General features: G+C 39.1%; 1 protein-coding gene across 3 annotated transcripts in view; it reads left to right on the forward strand.

Moving 5' to 3' along the window:
- BCAT1 (branched chain amino acid transaminase 1) overlaps positions 1-11,962 on the forward strand; it is a 105,458-nt gene extending 93,496 nt beyond the window's left edge. For all 3 annotated transcript variants that reach the window (XM_057703543.1, XM_057703542.1, XM_057703544.1), the window contains exons 9-11: positions 843-983; positions 3,542-3,616; positions 10,904-11,962. In XM_057703543.1, coding sequence (XP_057559526.1) covers positions 843-983; positions 3,542-3,616; positions 10,904-10,945 — 258 coding nt within the window. In that variant the 3' untranslated portion in view covers positions 10,946-11,962. The remainder of the gene's footprint in view (positions 1-842; positions 984-3,541; positions 3,617-10,903) is intronic.
- Positions 11,963-25,438: the final 13,476 nt, after the last annotated feature.

Raw genomic sequence — 25,438 nt, forward strand, 5'->3', positions numbered from 1 at the left:
AAGTCGATGAGCAGGTATACCAATAATTCTGTAATGAAACTCAACCTGGAATAGCATCAGAGAAAAGGAAGAGGATTGCTGCTGTAAAGTCGACTGAACCAGTGAGTTGAGGAAGAAAAAATATGCAATGTAATTTCTCAAATACAGTCCAAATATACTATCTGTTTTAAACTAATGAAATATTTCAGATATTTAAATTCAGTCTCTGTTTCTACTCCATAAAAGACACAGTAGAAAGAGGACCACATTTGAAGCCAGACAATTCAGATGTGAGTTCAAATCCAGTTTCTGCTGTTTACTAGCTGTGTGGCCTTAGGGGTGTCACTCAGCCTCCTTGAACTTTATTTCCTCATCTGTAAAATGGGGATGATAATACCCGCCTTAAAAGTTAGAGAACGTGGCATGCAGTGGGTGCTCAATAAATGGTGGCTATAATTATTAATATTAGATAATAATATATTTCTCTAATTATAAATAGGGTTTAGAACACACATGAAGTAGCACTCAGGGTGCATCAACTTGTGAGACTTTGGCCTTGATAACAAATAAAAGGCAGAAAAGCAGGCTTGCGTTAAAACATACCATGTGCTCTATCGTACTGATCTTATATTTTATATTCTGATCATCTCATTTAGAGATGCTGTGACCTTGGAATAGGTTGCTTAGCATCTCAATGTGTTTCCCAAAAGATGATATCAGTCTCTCCAACTTTTCTTCTAAGGACGATTAGGACGTTATTTGAGTCCAGTCAGAACGTAAAGTAGAAAGATCCATGCCACAGCGCATTTTTTGCATGCCTTTTCCTTAAAAAATATGTTTGTCTTTATTTCTGTTCCAAACAGGGTGAATTTAAGGTGTCAGAGAGGTACCTCACCATGGACCACCTGACCACAGCCGTGGAGGAGAACCGCGTGAGGGAGATGTTTGGTTCGGGTACCGCCTGTGTTGTTTGCCCAATTTCGAAAATACTGTACAAGGGTGAGGTAAGACACTGCTTCTTCACTTCCTGTTGCTTCCAAACATTTGCCTACAATTTAACTCTTTAAATATGTGGACGGAATGCTAGTTGGACCCAAGATGCAAAGGCTCTTTTAGGTAACTTTGCATTCTGTTAACCACAGCAGTTTGTCCTCATGAACCTGTGTTAGCAAACGACTCACTCATCTTTCCGCTGGTTTCCCAGAAGCTCCAACAGTTTTGTCCTGCCTTACATCAGTTTGGGGATTGGAGATGTGCCAATAGACGTATACTCATTTTTTTCAACCATCTCACTAAGGAAGGTTTTTACAGGTAGTTAAGTTTCAGTCTCTGGTTTCCGAAAGTACTTCCAAACTACTGGAGTAGGAATAGCAAGTTGTTAAGGAAAACCCATTGGAACTGATCAACTCCTACATTTTTCTTTTCTTTTCTTTTTAATTAATTAATTAATTTTTTATTGGCTGCGTTGGGTCTTCTTTGCTGCGTGCAGGCTTTCTCTAGTTGAGGCGAGCAGGGGCTGCTCTTCATTGCGGTGTGCGGGCCTCTTATTGCGGTGGCTGCTGTTGCGGAACACAGGCTCTAGGCATATGGGCTTCAGTAGTTGTGGCAGGTGGGCTCAGCAGTTGTGGCTTGCGGGCTCTAGAGCACAGGCTCAGTAGTTGTGGCACACGGGCTTAGTTGCTCCGCGGCATGTGGGATCTTCCCAGCCCAGGGCTCGAACCTGTGTCCCCCGTGTTGGCAGGTGGATTCTTAACCACTGCACCACCAGGGAAGTCCCATCTACTACATTTTTCATCTTCATCTTCATTATTTACATCATCATTAGACCACTTTATAAAAAATTTTCATTGGGCAAACCTGACGCATTTACTAAAATCTTCCAGAAGGAATTCAAGCATTTAGTTGGAAGAAATTTCCTCCTAGTAAATTAGTTGTGTTTATATGTGCTGTACTTCCATTTTCTTGTCAGTTTTTTTGCTTTCCTCTTTACAACACAGCTCCAAGACTTATGGTTAACATCCTCCTCTAACTTCATAATTTAGAGGCATGTGGGCATTATTTTTATAATGTGAATTGGTTTAAATTACTCAAACACAAACTCTGTTGGTTTTTAAATTCAACATTATAATTATTTTTTCTCAGCTGGGTGGATTGATTTTTTTTTTTTTTCCCTGCTGATTTTAGCAGTGGTTGCTCCATTGCTTGAGCTTTTCTTCCTTCTTTTTTTCTTTGCCATGCGGGATCTTTCTGTTGTGGTGCTTGGGCTCTTCGTTGTGGTGCGTGGGCTTCTCTCTAGTTGTGGCTCACAGGCTTCTCTCTAGTTGTGGCCTGCGGGTTTTCTCTCTCTAGTTGTGGCGCGGGGGCTCCACAGCACGTGAGCTCTATAGTTGTGGTGCGCGGGCTCTGTAGTTTGCAGCACTCAGGCTCTATAGTTGAGGCGCAAGGGCTCGGTAGTTGTGGTGCACAAGCTTAGTTGTCCCATGGCATGTGGGATCTTAGTTCCCCAAGCAGGGATTGAACCCGCATCTGCTGCATTGGAAGGCAGATTCTTTACCACTGGACCGCCAGGGAATTTTCAAGCTTGTCTCCTGACGTGATTCCATCTACAGATGGATTGTTTCAAGGGAGAAGAATTATTCTATTGTATGTGGATACTTGTACTGATTATAAAGCTACTGTTTCACATTTTACTGTGGTAATATCTAGGTAATATATTACTGGTCCACTTTCTAAATGAACTGAAGTTATCATTAGGTCAGATTTTTAAAGTCCAGTTATTACTCCACCTCTATAAGTAAGTAGATAAAGTTTAACACATTTTTATGGCCTTGTTTTAGGGGGACATTCAGAGCCAAAAGGTACATCTAATTATCCTATTATCCTGAAGGGCATAATAAGAAAAGTAAGAGTACGGACTGTCTACTAAAATCAAACTATCAAAAGCCCGCAAGCTAGTGAGGCATGAATGGGCATGGCTCAAAGTGTAAATTAGGGTCATAAAATCTCTCTGCCCGGTATTTAACCATGCTGTCCAGCTTTGTGGAATTTGTGGCCCCTGGAAATTTGGCTTAGAACCAGACAGATTTAGCAGCCGCTTTTGTGAAGACATAAACTTGCTTCAATTTATGTCCCTGAAATGACATGCTTCAGTTTGTGGCAAAATATCTTTTGAGGTCTCATTCCCTGCCCAGAGAGTTAGATGTAGAAGCTAGTCATTCATCCTTGTAGAGTCTCAGGATGCTGGAAGAGGTGGGGTTCTTTAAGTGTAGCCGCTATTCTCGGTATCCCTGACATCTCATTGGTTCCTCAGATCAGCCTGAAGATTGATGTATAAACAAGTTGTGCCCTGAAATCAGTTGGTAGGAAATGAACAATCTATCATTGGCTAGTTCGTTTTTATTCAAATTCAGAATAGAAAAGTCTTTGGCATAAGGAGCTACTATATGTAACGAGGTTATCGTAATGCCATTCCTTATCTCAGTAAAATTGCTGAGTTTCTTACTTGTTGTTACTGTGTATGTGAATATCCTTAAATTATGTCATGTCTGGTTTTCTTTCATAGACCATACACATTCCAACTATGGAGAATGGTCCTAAGCTTGCAAGCCGCATCTTGGACAAATTGACTGATATTCAGGTAAGGGCACCTGTTTTTCAAATGCTGTCTTATTTCATTCAAAGCCTAGAACCAAATCTTGGCTTCAGCGGAGAGAAGAGAGTAAGTCCTACCATTTGAGGTCAACAAATTAAATTTAAGGAAAATGTTTCTGATATTATGTGTGAGTGTGAGCAAAGCAGAAATGGGAAAGAAAGATACATTTTTTTAAAAAAAAGGAAGGAAAGGGGGAAAACTGTGTGTGTGTGTATATACATACACACACACATATAAAAATATATAGTGTCAGGGACTCAATTACTTAACATTAAAATATATATATAAATTTTGATAACACTTAAAAATCTCATTGAAAAGTATAACATACTTTTTATAAATAAAAGGAAAGACTTTTTTTCTTTAAGAACTTTTATTGAGATACAATTAACATACAGTAAACTGTATATATTTAAAGTGTACAATTTGATAATTTTTTTTCTTATTAGTAATGTATATACGGCAATCACAATCTCCCAATTCATTCCCCCCCCCCCCCCCCCACTTTCCCCACATGGTGTCCATATGTTTGTTCTCTACATCTGTATCTCTATTTCTGCCTTGCAAACTGGTTGATTTGTACCATTTAAGAAAAGACTTTAAAGTAGAAGAAAGCACAGAAAAAAACTAAGATTACCTGTGATTCCATCGCAGATAAAATCACTGTTAATTTTTGATATCTCAACTTCCAGTATTTTGTAAGCATTTATATATTTTTAGAGAGATATTTTTCTAACAATGGGATCATACATAATTTTGTTAACCTGCTTTTTTCCCATTAATAAATCATTTGCTTTTTCGTATCAATAAATTTTAAAATTCCACGTATGAAGTTTAATTGAATTCCACTATGTTGATACATAGTAATTTTAAAACAAATCTTATTATTAAACATTTATGTTGTTGGAAATTCTTTCCGTATTATGAACAGTGCGTCCTTGATTTTTTTTGCTTGGGATTGTAATTATCAGGTCAAAGAATGTGCACACCTGTATTTTAGTACTGCTGACTCTGTTTTGTCTGTTTTTTCTGAGCAACAATCTACAGTAATGTCATCAGGCAGTTAAACATCTTTCTAGGTAGGCATGTAATACACCAGGTAAATCTGGGTCACCTGTGAAAGATATTATCCTAAAGTTTGCTGAGCCCGGATGCCCTCATTGCCAGTCAGCTACCCGAGGGAGCTGAGATTCATATTAAAATGTGAGACAAAGTTTGAGAGATTGGGTGACATCAAATGGTGCGGGGTCTGAAAAACTCAGCAAAAATTTTAAATTGGTTGGGAAAACAGCAGGTCCCTACAGAGGTGTTGAGGACTTTGGATGAAAATGCTATTTTTTGAAGACTTAGCAACTTTTATGTGAAATTTATAATATTAAAAGAAAAGAATGATTGTGTTTTTTGAACTAATGAGTTGTCTTACACTCTTCAATAGAAGTTTTCTATAGGAATTTTTTGCAAGCTAAATAAAGGAATATCTTATTTTTGAAAGACTAAAATTTACTCAGTTGTTTTCTACATAGAAACAATCAAAAGTAATTTGAAGAAATTTAATAAAACTTTCTGCATAGATGGTTCACATATTTTTATTTTTAGAGTTGTCTGAGTAAATCTGGTGAAGGTAGATAAGTTATTAGTGTTTTGCTCAAATAAAAAACATAAATAGGACAAAAGATTATATAATTGGCTAGATTGTGAAGCCTCATCCAGAACAAAAGTTGAAAGATTTTTAAGAGGGGAAGAAGTGTGACTAAAGTATAGTGGTAGTAACACTAAAAACTAATGATACATTCAGAGCTTCATACTGAACAAAGAAGCAAAGGGATACATGAGATAGTATAAGGATTCTGAATTAAACCACAAACTGGAAGCACCAAATCTGCTCCAAATTGTTAAGTAACAAAGGACCATCCATTTGGAATCTAAGACCACCTCTTTCTTCTTCAGTTATTTTGTGCATGCGGGCATGGAACCTACAGTTTCAAAATTATTCTATTTTTTTAAATTTATTTATTTATTTATTTATTTATTTATTTATTTGGCTGCATTGCGTTGTCTTTGCTGTGTGAGGGCTTTCTCCAGTTGCGGCGAATGGGGGATCCTCTTCGTTGTGGTGCGTGGGCTTCTCATTGCAGGGACTTCTCTTGTTGCGGAGCATGGGCTCTAGGCGCATGGGCTTCAGTAGTTGTGGTACTTGGGCTCAGCAGTTGTGGCTCGAGGGCTCTAGAGCACAGGCTTAGTAGTTGTGGCTCACGGGCTTAGTTGCTCTGTGACATGTGGGATCTTCCCAGCCCAGGGATCAAACCCATGTCCCCTGCATTGGCAGACGGATTCTTAACCACTGTGTCACCAGGGAAGTCCCCAAAATTATTCTTTTACAAGATGGCAAATTGGTGCTGTCAGCCAAGCTACTAAATTGTCTGTTTCTCTCCAAGAAAAATAATTTAAGTAATTACTGAGGAAAAAGCATAGGATTGCATCATGTTTTACATTTGATCTCTTTGACGTTACATGGAAACATGATGTTTCCTCCCAAACACTGTGGTGAATTGAAGAAGAAAGAGCAACAACAACCAAAAAACCCTCAAGGTTCTTGCCAGTTCTTTCTCTGAGGAGAAAATTCTTTCTTAACCACAGATCTGATTTTCATTTAACTTGTGTACTTCTGTAAACGAGTAGGAATCTCTGAGGCTGAGTGTTCATCCCATTTGGCTAATTAGCTATATGGTTCCCTGGGTCTTAGATCGCCCTACAAATACCTCTTAGGAGGGGAGCATTTCAGATGACAGGGTTTTTTTCTCCCTTTTTCTTCCTTTCTTTCTTTTTTTTTTTTTTTTAATGTAACAAAGAACAACACTTCTGGGTTCATACTTAACCAGACTTGAACTTGGAGCATATCGCCGCTGTGCCCGTGTTTCCTCTCTCTCCCGTAGCTCTTTGCTATTCCAGTCAGCATCATATTCACCTTTGCTGCTGCCATTTGGGGTCTTCTCTGTCCGCCAATGTGCTCTGCCTTTCTGTACCTTCTACCGTTTGCTCCCTTGATAGGGTGTTGGCTGTCCTTCAAGACACATCTCACTTAGGAATCTCTTCAATCCCTTGAACAGCATCCCTTTCCCCCAGTACAAACACATACTTACCCACTGAAATGCTGCTTCATCCTCCAGCTTCCACAGGCCCTGGGCTGATCACACATGACCTTGCAATTACATTCTAATTAGTCACACACTTATATTCGTCCTGTGCTTGTTTGAGAATGGGCACCGCTTTATTCTCTTTTTGTAACCCCAGTATTCAGCATGGTGCCTGGGCCATAGTACATACCCAGTAATGTTTCTTCATTCTGTTTTTTTTTTTCCTTTGATTTGCTTAAAGCAAATCTTCATTCTTAATAAAGGAATGAATGGGTGAGCAACACACCAAGCAAGTACTAAAGAGCAAAACCCTGTTGCCCTTGTGTGTTAACTCATTCTGAGAAGAGATGGGAGGAAGGTATTGAGTAATGTCAAACTGTTTTTCAGAAAAACCTTCAGAGAATCTGGCTTAGAGTTTTTCAAAGTGAGATATACATCAAGACTGCTCTCAAGAGCAGATAAGAGCTGGAACTTGGGTGTTAAACATCAGGGCAGCAGTTTGAATAACTAGCCGTGCTGCTATTTGCCATTTCAGAAAGCAGGAGGAGTGATTGCCAAGACCCAGAGCTGGGCATCTTCAATAGGTTTTTTTTGTTTATTTTACTTTATTTTATTTTGTTGTTGGGTCTTCGTTGCTGCACACGGGTTTTCTCTAGTTGCGGAGAGCGGGGGCTGCTCTTCATTGCGGTGTGTGGGCTTCTCAATGTGGTGGCTTCTCTTGTTGTGGGGCATGGGCTCTAGGCTTCAGTAGCTGCAGCACATGGGCTCAGTAGTTGTGACACATGGGCTTAGTTGCTCCGTGGCCTGTGGGATCTTCCCGGACCAGGGATCAAACTCATGTCCCCTGCATTGGCAGCCTTTCTTTTTTTCTTTAAGAACTTTTATTGAGGACTTCCCAGGTGGCACAGTGGTTAAGAATCTGCATGCCAATGCAGGGGACCCGGGTTCGAGCCCTGCTCCAGGAAGATCCCACATGCTGCGGAGCAACTAAGCCCGTGTGCCACAACTATTGAGCCCATGTGCTGCACCTATTGAGGCCTGTGTACCTAGAGCCTGTGCTCCGCAACAAGAGAAGCCACGGCAATGAGGAGCCTGTGCACCACAACAAAGAGAAGCCCCACTCCTCGCAACGAGAGAAAGCTTGTGCACAGCAGCAGAGACCCAGCACAGCCAATAAATAAATAAATAAATAAATTTATAAAAACCAACTTTTGTTGAGATACAATTGACATACAATAAACTGCATATATTTCAAGTGTACAGTTTGATATTTTTTCTTATTAGTAACGTGTATATGGCAATCCCAATCTCCCTGTTCTTTCCCCCCAACCCCCTGCCTGCCCCCCTCTCACAGTCTTCCCCACTTGGTGTGCATGTTTGTGCTCTACATCTGTGTTTCTATTTCTGGGCAGGCAGATTCTTCACCACTGCCCCACCAGGGAAGTCCTTCAGTAGTTTAAAATAAGGGAAGCCGAATGGGATAGAAGCAGGATCTGTATTGCTTGCTCCTCACCAGATGGAACTTTAAAAATCTGTTTTCCCACCAGTGGCCACAGCTTTGTAAGAATAAATAACCATTAGTAGTTACTGTATTTTTCTTGTTTTCAGTGGAACAGCCTGTTGGCTTTAGTTCCGTAAGTTAAAAAGCCTCCCCCACCCCTTTTCCTGGCCAAAGTCCGGAGCTGTCCTTTGCGTGCAGACTCGCTGAACATCCCAGCTGGCCTCGATGGCTCGGGCACCTCTGGACTAGCTTCCCAGCCCCTCCTTGTTCTCTCATCCACACTTCTCCCCTTGTTACGGGATCACAGAGCTTTGCATGGCCATTGAATACCGTTTAGAACCAGGATGGCAAAGTGTTACCTGGTGGGCGGCACTGGTGATATTTTCGTTGGCCTTGTGGAGAGTAAGTACCTGACATGCAGATCGGCCTTATATGTTGCTAAGAATTTTCTGCCGAAAGTAAAAGGCATTTTAACAAAGGCCTTGTAAAATTATTTGCCATACACGCATTGAATGCAAGTAAATAGGCTTGTGATTAGTCATGTTTTTTAGTTCAGTGTTCTCATTGGAATTGATGAAAAGATGAAAATTCTGCACATCACACTGAGTCTTCCACATGGACTCAAAGTACCATCCCACAGGCTCTATTTGATTTGCTCCGTTGCAGACAGTAAAGGTGTGGGGCTGCCGCTGTGGTTGTGTTAGTGACCCTGACAGTGGTATAAGGACAGTTTGGCCCATTGCAGACAAGCGTTTTTTTTCCTCTCCTTCTCTGGACACCTCTTGAGGAAAAATTTCTGTCCCTGCTGAAATCTGTCATTTCTACTCTGAATTATTTTGCTTCGGAAAATTAAATTACATTATCCATCGTTGAAATGAGAGATGATTGTTAACCACCTCGGTCTAGATATTATGAATTACCTGTATTATCCCATCTCTTGGATACATCTCAGAATGCTGTGATTTTACATAAAAGCATAAATTATAGGATGAGAGAGAGAAACCTTAACACATATGCTGCAGGTTCATAGAATTATGTGGCCTATGACTGTCATTGTATCCAGAACTGATCTTGCCTGTTTATAAAACGAAAACAACTAATTGAAAGCAAATTCACTTTAACTGGAGAGATTCAGGATGAAATTATAGTGGTCATGAATCATAAGTTAGTAGGTCTGCTAAAATGTCAATATTGCTCAGTTATTATTAATGGCTAAAGTGTCTGATGTATTAATGGAATCCAAATAAGAAAAATAAAACATATGTTTTGCTCTTACTCCTAAGTTGTGTTGCCACCACCTATAAATCAGGCAGAATTGGGGAATGTTCGTCATCAGTCAACAGAGTCCACAGTGGGAGGCCACACTCTTTAGGCAATGCTTTGTGATTGGACTAAGCAAGTCACTTACAGTCATGGGGCTTCCTTCATTCTCCTTCTTCTGTAAACCGGAAGGTTCTAAGTGGACCCATTCTTGGCTTCCAGTATTTTTACCAATTTGATAGATTCTGTTCTCTGAGGTCTTTAAAGTTCTTTAAGAGGCACCCGGTACATGGACAGTGTGATGTAGGAGGAATAGCATTGCACAGAGGCAGAACTGGGCTGCAATTAAGAACTTCCTAGAAGAGAACAGACTTGTGGTTGCCAAGGGGAGCGGGGAGGAGGGAGGTTTAAGGGGAGGGCGGGTTTGTTGGGAGTTTGGAATTAGCAGATGCAAACTATTATATACAGAATGGATAACCAACAAGGACCTACTGTATAGCACAGGGAACTCTGCTTAATGTTATGTGGCAGCCTGGATGGGAGGGGAGTCTGGGGGAGAGTGGATACATGTACATGTATGGCTGAGGCCCTTTGCTGTGCACCTGAAACTATCACAGCATTGTTCATCGGCTAGACTCCAATATAAAATTAAAAGTTAAAAAGAAATATCCTGTCATAAACCATAATGGAAAAGAATATGAAAAAGAATATATATATATGTGTGTAATTGACTCACTTTGCTATAAGCAGAAATGAGCACAATAGTATAAATCAACTACAATAAAATAATTTTTTTTTGTAAGAGTTGCCTAGAGCCCTAGTGTCCTTAAATGAGAAGCTGGGCTTAAAAGTTCATTCCTCCTCACACTTGACTTTTAAGCCCTGGAACTTTCTATAAGAGAAACCTTTCCTGGAATCCCAATATACAAAAGCGGTAGAAGTGGAATTGCTCTGAAGTGAAATCCAGAGCCCCACTTATTTGCATCATCCCCTGTATGCTAGATGGTCATTAATGTTCTTTCCAATTCAGGAATCCTGATGTTTTTTGTTCATTTCAACTGAAGTTATATTAGTACTGAAGAGGCAATTCATGTGAAAAGGGGACGTGATCCAAGAAGCTAAATACAGAATGGCAATGAAAAGGCATATGTAAGGGACCTATACCAGCTATAAATTTGAGCTCAACAATAACTGTAAAATTTGTGATTCTTTCCAGTTATTTGTTTACCACATAATCTTATTTTCAATGTGAATATGCTTTTAATGTTTAAATCAGAAGTGAACCTTGAACGTTGGTTATATCATTAAGTTGATTTATAAGCTGTTCCTGCACTGTTAGCTTTTGCACTGAAACATGTTTTCTTGCTTTTGTTATAGTATGGAAGAGAAGAGAGCGACTGGACAATCACAGTATCCTGAATGGAAAAGAACAGGGTATCATTTGTGTGCTCTTGGGACAGACTGTTGCATTTGAATTATGAGAAATGTCTGGCTACCTGTTTTTAGTTGTGCATGATGTAGTTTGTATTACCAGTGTTTCCAGGGTGACTGTTTCCTCATGCCGGAGAAGGTGAATTGCAATCATCCAATGGTAGTTTATAAACTTGCTTCTAGAAGCTCACCTTACCTTCTCTAGAAAGATGACCATGGAAGCCATATAAGCGTAGAATTTTCCTCCATAACCTTAGTGCCTCCCTTAGTCCTTCACTCAGATAAAAAAATGTTTATTCTTTAGCATAAGTTATATTCTGCTCTTCAACCAAATGAGTGTTTTTGTATTTGAAAGGTGATCTGAGTAAATGTCATAAGTACCATTTCCTGCAACACATCTTCATCCTCAGAAAGTGTTGTTTTTTTTTAAAGCAAGACTTTGAGAAACTGGATTTCCTCCCCTCATATTGCTTTCCAGGTCCCCTAAGTGTGTCTTAGGGAAACTCTTTCCCTGCTTCCTGATGTCACGGTCTGTGCACTGCTCGCCTGCTGCTGCAGTGAGGCCCCTCCCTGCGCTCTCCACATTGTGTTGTAATCGGCAGTCAGGCTTCACTACAAGACTGAGGGTCTTGTGCCTTATAGATCTTTGTGCCCCCTGCCTGGCCCATAGCAAGGAATGAATGAACATTTACCTTCTATAGAAGTGTACCTTCTTTGTTTCTATATTATGAAACCTCTTTATTAGAATTTGCAATTGATTCTGACTTTGTCTATATGTACCTCGTGTCTTTATTTTCCACGGACTGCTAAGTTATTAGTGATGCTCAGAGTCATAGTTCGTTGGAGGAATGATTTCTTATTTGAAGACTGTCTTGGAATTAAAGTAATAGCTCTAGAGAGATCATGATATCATACCAACCAAATGGAAATGACCTATGTGTTAAAGACAAATGTTAAGTGTTAAATACAAAATAAATCATATTTAGTTTTTTGGTAGAAAGCAAAGAGGTATATGGTCTGGTTTTTATACTCTGGTTTTTGTAGATGCTCATTTCTGTTGAATGGATAAGCACATGGTTAGGGTACACGGAGAGAGATTATAGATGATATTTTCCTTGTTTAGGAGCCATGAGTTAAAATTGTATCCTGGTTTATCTAGGGGAAAGTCAAATCTTGATAGAAAACATTTACCCTTGGAAGGTCAACTCTCAAGACATTATATTTTGGTTTCCTTTAGTCCTAATAACTTTCATCTTTCTGATCATATTTCATTCTCTTTTCAGAGCAAGGGAAAAATTCTAAAAGTCTGACGTGCTAGAAAAATTTCCTTAAGGCATTTAGCAGCACACAGCAAATGGGGCTTTGATTCTTTTCCAAGACTTTTGGCCATAGGGTCTTTTTAGATAGGAATGGTAAAATGAAAATGAAGGAAGTATAAGATGCAAAGGAATGGCAAAAATATCTTTTAGGGGGCTTTCAATTGGCCATCTGAAATCTGGGGAGAGTCTGTTCTTTTTAGGCCTGAAGCACTTTAACTGTCCTCTACACAAGTTTATTCACCAAGTCGCATTCTAAGGGTCTGCGTTTGCCTTGGCTAAATCCTGTGACTTCATTTTCAATATCGTAGTCTAGAAATGACTTAAGGTAATTCTGACCTGTCAAGTAGCGTATAATAACCAGACTCAACATTCATATGAGAAATGGAAATCATCAGTTTGCGACAAATACATTTTATACTTTGCATCTGTAAATTTAGTATTGCGAGACATGTTCGTTGTAAGAGTTGAAGAACAATGTGTCTTGACATTAGGTCTGTGTGATTTCTTTCATCAGACCTTAAGAGCATTTTAAGCCCTTTCTACCAGACTTAGTGAAGATGAAGGATATACATTTAAAGAAACAAGGTCTCCTAAAACACAATCTGCCATTCTCATTTAAGTAATAAGACAGGAAATTGACCTTGACACTAAGTTGTTAAATAGATTTAAAAGGAACATCTGCACATCTTTTTTCCTTGTGCACTGTTTGTTTAATTGCAGTGGATTAATACAGCGAGTGGCACATTATAACTAGGCAATTATCCATTCTTCAAGACTTAGTTATCGTAACACTAATTGATCATTTAAGGCGTAAGATAGTCTAGCATTAGGAACATGTGAGGCTAATCTGCTCAAAAAGATCAACAAATTAATATTGTTGCTGATATTTGCATAATTGGCTGCAATTATTTAATGTTTAATTGGGTTGATCAAATGAGATTCAGCAGTTCACATGTGCATGAATATAAACAGAACTGGTGGCACTTAGGATGAAAATGATTAACTTATTTTGCATGTTCTCTTCCTTCCACTTTTTTTTCAGTTTTTACATTTCAGACGAAGTGTGTCAGCCTTTTTCAAAACACATCAGTAGAAACCAAGATTTTAAAACGAAGTGTTCAGGCACTAGACAAAACCTGAGCATTTCCTAAAGCTATATGCTATTAGGAATTTTCTTTGTTACAGTCATTTATCAAGGATTCAACTCATGGTACAGCAAAAGAAGAGTCCATTTCAGGGATGTGTACCGTGCTCCCCAGAACCTGCAGGAATGAATAATAATACCTACTAAAACCTTTACTTTGGAAAGTACAGAGGAAAAGTAAAAGGGAAAGAGGAATAAATGACTGAGAAACAGTTTTAGGGAATCACTTTTTTTTCTACCTGGTAAACACCATTTATTCTTTTCTCAAAAGATTGTCACAAGGAAAGAAAAAAAAAGATCAGAGGTAGCAGCAAGAAAGTGCAGTGTCACATCAATTATGTGACGGGGCATTGTCAGCCCTCCTGAAGATCTGGGAAGCCTACACTATATACCCTGGGTGAAAACTCTTCATCACAGCAGTTTTGTTTGCTTGGTATGATTGTACTCAAACAAGCGGTCTAGCTTGCCTCAAAGCAGAGCACTCTGGGGCACTTGAAGGCAATTAATGAGTATATCTTGGTCAAAAGAATTGTGGAAACTTTTTATTAAAGCTTCAGTTTCAGCTCTGCTTTAGGGAGTTTGTGCTGTAAAATTAGCTGCCAACATAAGCTTATTTATTCTCCCCATTCCCACCCAAGTTCCTTTTTAAAATTATGTTCAGTTTACCCTTATGATTGGGAGAAATATTTTAAGTGGAAAACTACATTTGTTTACTTTCAATGAGTGATATTTTCTAAAATATTTAGAGCAATAAATATTCATGAGATGCACTAAAGCTTAGACAGGGGTTAGAGAAACACTGTAAGGAGAATCCTTGATTTCATGTCCTGATTCTAAATAGGATCAAAGAATTATTCCTGTAATGTGGATTTCTTCTGTGGATAGACAAAAACTTATGTTATAAATGGTAATCCTGGCAAGTAATTTTAATAGATATTTACAACACCTATCACTTACTTTTGCGACAAGTAGAATTTGTTCAGCTATCTGTTTTCCAGATATCTCCCCACAGGAGGCAAAGAGTACCACTCTTTCTAATAAGCATTATTTATTAATTGACAAAGATCACAGAGATGATCAGTTAACTGGATAAATGTTGATCGAGTACCCACAAATCTGTGTCTAACGCAACTCACAGTAGGGATTAGAAAGTTAGTTTTAGGAAATAAGTAGTATGTATATAGACATTACCCTCATGGACTTTATACTCTCCTACTTAAAATTTTAGGTGTAAAAATATTTAATACAGTTAGATAATAAGGAGATAAAGGCCAGAGCACATCTGTTTTCAAGAAATCACAGGGAACATTTTCATCTCGTTTTTAAAAGAAATATGTCCTTTTTTCCATTCTTTTCCTTTCATGAGAAACTACTCAGTAGATTAGTATTTAGGGGTTATTGGTGTGAATTACCTCCTGGTTTACTTCTTACTGCCAACCCGGTACATTTGTTAACTGCCTTTGGAGTTATGGAGCAATGTTAAGTTGTTGTGGTACATGTAACGAAAGAACACCTCAAATTACAGCATCTTTGCTGATCTTCTTAAACTCAAAGTCAGGTATTATTGAAATAAACAAAATGTTCTTAGAGTGAGGTTTTCTGGAAAATGTCAATTATGAATCAAACTGTTTAGACTGTTGGCTTGAAAATGATGGATTACAGCTACTCAAAAAGTAGCAGGTGGAAGACTAACTTTAATACAACAATTTTTCACAGTTTGAGGTTTTAAAAGAAAGGCCATTTAAAGTATTGCAAAGAGATTCTTTTTTATCATTGCCAGGCAGCTCTTTTAAAAATACAAAAGTAGAAGAAAGTGATTTATTTTCCATCTTCAGCATACATACCATAGGAAAAGACTTCTCGGGTATTAATTTCAGAAAGTGATAAACATATCTAGAATCGAATCGAATCGAAATGAAACATATCAAGTGTTTGGGGATAAATAACTCCCTGGAATCAGATATATGTAAACGTATTTGCTTTCGTGAATGATAAAGGTATAAAATTCAGTGTTAGCAAATGAGGTAATCTTTAAAATCTGGATACAAATATTGACGTTTTAAGTAATCTTTGTATGCTTTCTGTCTGAAGGTATATTTCGCATACCACAGTCGACCCGATTAATAAGGTCTAAAACTTGAGTCACATGATGTTCTACCTGTGGAATCCACTGTTGGGATGGTAAAAGTTGTGAGCTGTGATACGGGAATGAATTAAAATGTATTCTCGTTGACAGATTTCTCTACATGTCCACTGTCCCGATGGCTAGTTTCCTCATTAGCCATCACTGAACGGAGACAATTTTAATTAGAGAAGATGTCAGAGGAAGAACAAATGCTAGTGGAGAAAGAAAGGAAAAAAGTCAAACTTGCTTCTGTGTTGTCCGAAAGAGCTTTTTTTCCTCATTCTGCCGGCCATAGGGATCTTCAGCTTTCAACATAGGTGCCAAGTACCAATAGTGCCAATTAGGAAGTGACTAAATATAATGGCCAGCTTATCAGATATTAGGATTCAGTCATGATCTTGAGATAGTGATCCAATGGCCATGTTACATGGGAACCACTTTAGATTACTGCCAGTTTGGTTAAGACTTTATAATTGCACGGTCTATAAGATCTATTATGTCGTTTCTTCAACCATTGTATTAAGATCTGTGACGCTTCTTGAGACTGAATAAAAGCCTAAGTGGCAAGGAGTAGACAGTGACGTCTCTTTCCCCTTAGCAATACCCTTTGCCACCATCCCCCTTTCCTTGGTGAAGGTTAACTGATTTGGATATTAGGTGAATGTTATCATTTTGTTTTTAACTAAAATGTACACCATGCTGCGATTTCCTCCAGCTAATTTCACAATGGTCATTCAAGTCATTCCCAGGGTCAAGAAAGGAGTGCAAAAAACCTGCCTCAATTTCTACTTCGTTGATAAGTTTCTGAAGCGTGTTAGCATTCTCTCAAGAGCATGGCAGTAAGTAGATTTTGAATGACATCTTAAAGATAAGCTAGCTAATCTGTGTGTGTCTGTACGTTCTGCGGATGGTCCCCTGTTGACATACGAGAATGAATGATCCCATGGTTTGCCCAGTTAGCCAGTACATGAAGCCTAACCCCCTAGTCTGAAGAATTTGTGCTTACTTGATATGGTGGCTGAAAGAAAACTAGTGTGAGGAAGTAGTTTTTAAATCAGAGTTTATCGATAGAAATGGGAGAATACCAGTTTAACTATGGAATTTTTAGAACGTTTTCTCTTGCATCTAAGTCTGATTGTAATGGAAAAGCCCCAGCCATTGCTTGTGTCAAGTTCCTCTGGTTGTGTAGTGATTCTTGAAATTATCTTTAAGAATAATCAAGTAGAAAGAAATAAACACTTTGTAGATAAGGCTTGGCTCTCCTGAACAATTGTTTAAAGATTATGTTAAAAGGATTTCAGCTCACTAAATGTAGTAATGGAAGTGTGGGAAATATGGTGGGTAAAGGAAACTACCTCATTCTTCGAAGGTTTTGTAGAAGCACAATTAAGCGTTCTAAAATGGCTTTGTTATATATGAACCATCTGGTGTGAAAGAACTCTATATTTGTAATGTGTAAAGGACCTGGAATAATTGTATTTTGCTGGCAACAGACACATTCTTTATTGTTTGTAGGTTCCTCCTCAAATCTTTAATTATACACTGTTTCTGTCATCAATAAAACAATTTCAAGGATTCCTGTTTGTGTCGTCTCTTGAAATCGGCATTGTTGAATGCATCAAATAATAGTGCTTAATTACTATTTTTGTGATGTTCCAAGGTTTTTGGTCATGAGATGTAAATGTAGTGTGTTTTTAAACCAAAATGACATTGAGAGAGAAGGAATTGAGCACATACCCCTGGATAGAATCAAATGTCTCATATTTTCAAACATGTGGATAAGAAATTCAACGGGCATTTAAGAATTGTCCTTTCCCCTGGGTATGGGTCTGTCTGCAGCAAAATTTAACTTTGTCTTTTGCATTTTGAGCAAAATAAGGGGAATGGATTACTTCTTCCCATTCACTGTCATAATAGCTCTCCCTCACTGATGAAACAACACACGCCCATATGTGGCTTTAGAGTAAAACACAGAATATAAAGTGAAAGACGTTCGATTTAAACTTAGAGAGCATCAATGATGTGTCCTTTTCATCAAACAATGGTGAGTATAAATGGCCTTCATAAGCACATATCTGTGAGAGAATCAAGCCACAAGCAGTATCTCTGAGGGTCACATATTTCATTCATTTTCTTGTGATTTGTCCCAGTTGCAAGTGCAGCAAAACCTAAGGCTTCTCAAGGAGTTACTGTAAACTGAACTTAAAAGTGTCAAAGTGCTCAGTGACCCTCTTCTCCCAACCCTGTCAGCCTGTGAAAATATTGGCCTTTGTCAAGATCTTTATCAAGAAGTTACGTGCAGAGTTTGGAAGGTCCAGGTGAAGGTTATTAGTCAAGTTCTCTGACAGAGTCAATGTTCAAATCCCACAAGGGCGACAAAGATAGACCTGTCATTCCTGAGGGTGATGACATACATTCACTGGAGCTTATATGATTTATCAGATGAGACAGCAGTCTCCTTCAGGGTAGAAAGTGTCTCTTCTACATCAGTTCACTAACAGAAGCCAAAAAAAAAAAAAAAAAAGGTGGGGAAGGGGGGTATTTTCAGCCTTTGTAATTATTTTTCTGTTACACTGATTCAGTTTGATCTTAAGCATATTATTTGAATCAAGAATTGATTCCATGTACATGGGCTTTCATAGTTGCTTGACACCATGATATCTTTAGATGAAATGTTCTCTTGTAGCCTGACTTTATTTAAAATGGTGACGACTAGTAGGATCACATCCCTGTAACTGAAAAACCCACAGCCAAGATGTAGACTCTTCCTCCGGGTGTGTAGAATCGCCATGGGGCTTGTTCTCTAGCTATGTCTGTAGGTGGCAGGGATAGTTTTGGTTGAAACCCATGGTTCATTCTCTCCAAAGGGCGTCATCACGAACTCAATAGGATTTTTGAAAAATCTGAGAGTCACTTAATGAAAACATTTTAGAGCTGCAAAATTCAGGCTGATTGTATCCTAAATGCAATATACCTATTTTTAAATTGAACTGATTAAAAAGAGATTAAACTGCATTTGTTTTCAAGATAGCTACCATAATCTAGTAAACATTTCTCATCAATATCCAAGATAATGACAGGCAGAAGTGGTGCATGTTTAATCTCTGACTTCCTCCAAGTCACAGCTAGAGGTAACAAAACTTCCTACTGTGCAGGTTACCTAACAATTAAGAGAATGATTGAGAGTCACCAACTGATCCTGTGGTCTTCAACCAGCTACTTAAATTGGTAAAAAAAAAAAAAAAAATGGAGATCCTTGTAGTACCAACCTCATACGTTATAAAGATTAATGAGTTCATATTGCAAGGAGGGACTTCCCTGGTGGTCCAGTGGTTAAGAGTCCACCCTCCCAATGCAGGAGACCCAGTTCAACACCTAGTCAGGCATCTAGATCCCACACACATACTGCAACTAAAGATCCCACATGCTGTAACAAAGACCCGGAGCAGCCAAATAAATAAATAAATACTTTAAAAAAATATAGTAAGGAGATTACAACAGTTCATGTGTAGAGCATGAGCTGATGAGATCTGATTAAAAATAAGGGAGTGAACCCAAAGCCAGAGGGGCTAATAGATACTTCACCATATGCTGGTGAAGAAGCTGTGATCAGCCCCTCCCTCTAGGCCTGGTGGGGGTGGTGAAAGGTCCTAGATTCAGGGTACAAATACGACAGGACAAGTGACATCATCTAACTCCCCAAACTGTGTAGGGTGAGTTAGAAATGTGTGATCTACTCAAGCCTGGAAATAAAAGTCAGGGCTAGATTAAGCAATGGTTGGTAAAATTATTGAGAAGTATTCAGGTGTTTTCAGTTTTTAGAAATACAGATTAAGTTCCATGTTCCACATGAATGTCACCGTGATGGTTTTCATATGTCGACTTGACTGTACAATGGTGCCCAGTTGTTTGGTGAAACGCTAGCCTAGAGGTTGCTGTGCAGGAGATTGTTTTGTTTGTTTGTTTGTTTGTTTTAATGTGACTAACATTTAAATCTGTACAATTTGAGTAAAGCAGATTACTCTCCATAATGTGGGTGGGCTTCATCCAATCAGTTGAAGGTCTTAATTCATGTTATATACTATACATAAATATTATATAGGTGCTAAATATATTGGTTCTATTTCTCTATAGAACCCTGGAGAGTACAACAATAAACAATATTCTTAACCCTCTTACTTACGGTTCCCTCTTCTAAGGAAGAAAATCATGTGCTATATTTTTGACTCAAGTATCTAACCTCAGGTGTGCCTAGCTTTCAGAAAATATTTCACTGCATAAGTCACCAGCCATAGTTTGTTAGAATTTCGGGACTAGGTATGTTATACAACCCAAACTGACTCAATGAAAGGCAGATGTCACCAGTGAAATTTCAGGCATCAGTGAGGAAAATATATTGTGGTGTTAGGTCATGAAATATCCCATAAAATATGTTAGCTTAGTGTTTCTGGCCTGAATCAATGCCCTTAGAATGCAATGTGGTCTAAAGTAGATGGTTAGAACTCCCTTTTTGGTATAATTAAGGGATGGGGTTATCCTGTCAGGTAAGCAGCCACCCTGGTGATAAAAATCAGCCTCACAGATCCACTAGGCTACGATGATCGTCACAGAGTCAGTCATGTGGACCCTGCTGACTTCACACAGCACAACAATCAGTTTCAACCCCATCCTTACTGATGCTCTCACAACCATGCTCAATTTAGGAATCATCTTTGTAGCTGTTTGGGCTTTTTTTACCTATCTTCCCCATGTATTAAAGTTATATTTTGCAAGACAGTCTTTGTAAACTCCTGAGTAAAGAGTATAGCTGATTGACTTTGGTGTACCTCAAAAACTGGTACAAGAGTGTAAAGCAATTATATTACAATGAAGAGCGTAAAAAAAAAAAAAAAGAAGAGTAAACTCCATCATTCTGCTTCTCCAATGAGATTTGACAAGGCAGTTTAAAAGGCAATAAGAAGCCAAATGAGGTTAAGTGATGGGGACAGAGAGCATCTGAAATAGTTCCTCACCAGTTTGGTTCTTCTCCCAGGAGAAAGTGATTTCATGTTTCCCATGAGAAGGAATGGTATTTTTCCTGCACTGGCTTTTGTCATAATCACAAGGTTAATGTTTGCATTTTCTGCAAGAGTATTCTCCCACCCCAGTTTAACGCAAACTCTTTAATGTCAATAATTCTCCTGATACGATTCAACTATTATTCTTCTTGCTAATCACCGATTTGAATGGCTAGTATTCAGCTGAAGGCCACAGTATGAAGGCCTCAGACGGCTTTGCTCTCATTCTTCCCCTCTCATCTAGGTGACCATGAGAACTTATTTTTTATGTCAACCATTCCCTCTCCCACTTGACCAGTAACTCTTCAAAGGATTACATCTTTCTCATTCTCCTATCTTCCCAAAGCAAAATTCTTTACTCATATATAAGTAGTACGTGTTAAACACTCTGTGCAGTGCTTAGCATCTGGGAGGCACACAGCATTGGCAGCTCCACACTTTTTCTTGAAGCACTGCTTATAGCTCCAAGTGTTGAAGACATCTCGTCTGCAGGCTTCATCTCACCTCATTCATGAGTTAATTGGAAGCAGGTCTGATAGTGCATTTATCAGCTGAAGTTCAGGGCCATGAAATTAGCTTTGCTGCCCTCATCCCAGCATCTGGTACCTCTCAGAAGAGCCCCTGCATCCCATTATGCTTTCTCCCTAACCCTCAACCTTCGTGTCCATCCATCCTGATTGACTGGATTTCTGTCCTGGTATAGTTCTTTGTAGGAGTCACCCTGCTCACAGCCATCAGGCACCATTTCAAGCTTGAACACTGCTCTTACTATTCAGACACAGACAGACCCAGTTTCCATCCAGATTTACACCTTTGGAACAAAGTCACTGCCTCTTACTTGATTATGACTGTTGCTGGACCCCATCAACCAGACGGTAACCATTCATTATTGAAAGTGGCCTTGACTAGACCTGAGTTTGCTGTAACCCAAGGACATGGTGATTCAGACTGAGCCCTATCTCCTCCATCAGGTGGCATCTTGCCTGGCACTGCTTTTTTCTGCCAGCTTGCTCTTGATCTCAACTTGCAAGAGCTCCTTCTTGGCCCAAAGAGACATAAGCATTTAGCACTGAAAAGCATCCTAGCTTCCTGTTGCCTAGGTTTAATTGAATTGATTGTTTTCTGAAAGTGTCTTTTAAAATCTAAAACATAAAATCTAAAACAGCAACTGCTGGATGAGTTAAGAAGTTATCTAAAACCTTACTACCAAAGCATCATTACTAGACCAGCAACATGGGCATCTCCTAGGCATTTGTTAGAAATGCAGACTCTCAGGCCCCACCCCCAGACCTACTGAATCAGAATCTGCAGTGACAGGGCAAGAATAAAGATGCAGATGTAGAGAATGGACTTGAGGACACGGGGTGAGGGGGGAGGGGAAGCTGGGACGAAGTGAGAGAGTAACTGACATATATACACTACCAACTGTAAAATAGGTAGCTAGTGGGAAGCTGCTGCATAACACAAGGAGATCAACTCGATGATGGGTGATGACAGAGGGCTGAGATAGGGAAGGTGGGAAGGAGTTGTGGGAGGGAGGGGATATGGAGATATATGTATAAATACAGCTGATTCACTTTGTTGTACAGCAGAAACTGGCACAACAGTGTAAAGCAATTATATTCCAATAAAGGGCTTAAAAAAAGAATCTGCATTTTAACAAGATAATTAATTCACACATCCACATTTCAAAGCACTGATCTAAACACTTCTCAGTGAACATCAAATGGAGGTACTATTGAGAAATTTGGAAGTTTAGAAAAAGATTCATTTATTTAGGCTATTATTTTTTTAAATATTAGCTATATAGATATTCTTTATTTCTTTTAGGTTATAGCTCTTTCTTCCCCCTATTACTATTTTTGTTTGTTTGTTTTTTGGCCACACCACGTGGCTTGTGGGAACTTAGTTCCTGACCAGGGATTGAACATGGGCCCTCAGCAGTAAAAGCACAGAGTCCTAACCACTGGACAGCCAGGGAGTTCTCAGAAAAAGATTCATTTAAAAGGCAGAACCAATTTCATCAACAAAGGCGTTTGTTCTGAAGTCGAAGTGATTTTTCATCCCCATACTCAAGGTAGTCTTGAATCTGCTCGAAAACCCAGCATATGCAGGTTTGATATGAAATGCACTTCTTGAATTCCAAATTCCTTCTGAGTTTTCTCCTGGCACTCCCTTTCTGTCTCAGCCTCATGTGAGTAAGTTATCATGGTGGTGTCCGTGAAAATTACCACACAGGAAACAACAGGAGACTCTTAATTACCGAATTCCCACACACCATTTATTCTTTATATCAGAGCCATTGGAGAGCCTCTGGGCATATGTACACAATTGCAAAGATGAACAAGATTCCCAGCCAAGTTGCAGCTGTTCTTAAGTTTCTTGGAACACTAACCTGGATAAGTACTTCCTTTTATATCACAGCAAGTTCTCTGCAGTGACGGCTGGTTGTCTGATAACCCGAGGGACTCGAGTAGCCTTGTGAGGCAGGGCAGGTGCAGTGCTGGGTGCAAGTGACTCCGATGAGTTTTCCTTCCCCAGTTCTGAATGTAGTGAGTTTCTTAGAATCTGAAGTTAGGGTGCTGGAAGCAAGTCAGTTGGGTTTAGCTCCTACTAGAAATATGTTCTGTGTGCTACTGTGGACCAGAAGTGATTCTAATATTAGTTGGACTGCATCTAAAGCAGCACAGATATGATGAATGCATTCCTCTTGAACTATCACCAGAACAGAAGAACAGCTGGCCCTTTTAGGAGATCATTCTGATGTTTCACATGTTAGGAATTTTTTTCCCCTAAAGTCTAAAATCCTTTTTGCTGCCAAACAAAGACATTTTCATACATAGTTTCTCTACAGACAGTCATCTACACACTGGCAAAAATGATAGAATTTTAGAATTCAGTGTTCAATAATTCTTCTCTAGGTAAAACTCCAGTTCTCCTCTTTGTGTCTCTCTCTCTCTTTTTTTTTTTTCTCTTTACCTTTTGTGCCTTTTTTCTTAAGCCTCTCAAAAACTCTCTGCTGCTCTCACCCTTCAGACTCCGGACATGGGCAATGAGCTTTAGTAACCTTCTGGGCAACGGAGAGAACACAGTCCTTACAGGCAGTGTTCTGTTCATACTTCCTGATATGATGCTCTTTTTCCTGCATTGCTTTACTCCTCCTGGAGAATCAGCTGTAGTTGTTTATTTGGTGGCCTTTTTCTTTCTTTCTTTCTTCTTTCTTTCTTTCTTTCTTTCTTTCTTTCTTCCTTTCTCTCTTTGGCTTCAGCGGGTATTAGTTGTGGCACATGGGCTCTTTCGTTGAGGCATGCAGGATCTAATTCCCTGACCAGGGATTGAACCTCGGCCCCCTGCATTGGAAGCCCCAAGTCTTAACCACTGGACCACCAGGGAAGTCCCTGGTGGCTTTTTTCTTTTCAGCCATGGGGGTTGTCCCTTTTGCCCCTCATCGTCCTTGTTTAAGACACTTTCTCCAGTTTGCCAATAAATATCATTCTGAGGTCTACTTCTAACTCCTAGCTAGTCCTTGTGTCGCTAAAATGAAATTCAGTGTCACCAGTGATTAAACCAAGAGGAAACTCGAAGCAGTTGTAGTGTAATGCTGAAGTCAGGAGTTCTGGATGTGAGGCTCTGACCCCCTAACTCCTCTACCAACCCCATGACCTGGAACAGCTTAACTGCTCTAAAAAGAAGGGCTTCCATTAGTTGACCACCAAAGTCTCTTCTTGCTCTAAGCTTCCTCATGTCTGAGAAATCTGTCATGAGTGGACTCAGTCTTCTCCACGATCCTTTCCATCCCTCCCCTCTCCTAAAAATTAAAAATTTTCTATTTTAAGAACTCACTTGCTTAAAAATTACTCTTTGGAGAGAATCTAAATGTAACCATCCATTTTTAAAAAAGGAAGTATTAAGAAATATATACAAAATCTAAAACATTATAAAGATTAATACCTTCATCATCCATGCACCAATCTCACAACTTTAATAAATAAAATATTATCGTTAAAATTTAATCCTCTTGATATCCTCTAATCTATGGCCATTCCTTCTCTATACATATCTCTCCAAGATAGTCTTTTAGTCTTTAATGTAAACTCAAGTCACAGTGTTATCCTTGCAAGAGCTATTGTATTTAAGCCTAACCTCTAATAATAAAATAAATAGGTTATAAATACATTTAACAGAATTTTGGCAGATGGAAAAGATGTGGGGAGCAGGGTGTCCATCCCAGTGGAAAGAGCTGGCTATGAGAATCATAATATACTTAAATTTTGTCCTCTGTGTGTCGACACATGGACTTTCCCTGCTGCTAGTGCTTTATTTACATATTAGGGTTCTAGCAACCATACTAATACTAACTTTTCCATCCCATTTTGTAATCACTTAACCTCCTTGTTCACTAGCTTTCTCTTTGGAAATTGAATGTGGAAGAATATGGGAAGAGCAGTCAGATCTACAGCAGAGAGACAAAGAATGACTACTTTAAGTTCCATGGGTTCAATAACAAACTTGTTTAATTTAGAACAAATATCAGTAATTATGTCAGTCCTAGCGGATAGTCACCTATCACTCCAAGTAACACTTGGAGTTACTAGGCTTTTGCTGTGCCCACAATGTTTGCAACATCATCTTTACTTTTTCCTTGCCAACCTTCTTCCAGCCATACTGGCCACCTTCTGGGTTCTCAAAAATACGCAGATCCATCTCTCTCCTAGGCCTTCTGCACATGCTGTTCCTTCTGCTTGGAGTGCTCTTATCCTACTCCTCACAGTGCTAGTTATTTCTCCTCCTTCATCTCCTCGGATGAGCACCTTGTCTAGAATGACTCCTCACCCT

Source organism: Hippopotamus amphibius, chromosome 12 (genome assembly GCF_030028045.1).
Source record: "Hippopotamus amphibius kiboko isolate mHipAmp2 chromosome 12, mHipAmp2.hap2, whole genome shotgun sequence".
Lineage (NCBI taxonomy): Eukaryota > Metazoa > Chordata > Mammalia > Artiodactyla > Hippopotamidae > Hippopotamus > Hippopotamus amphibius.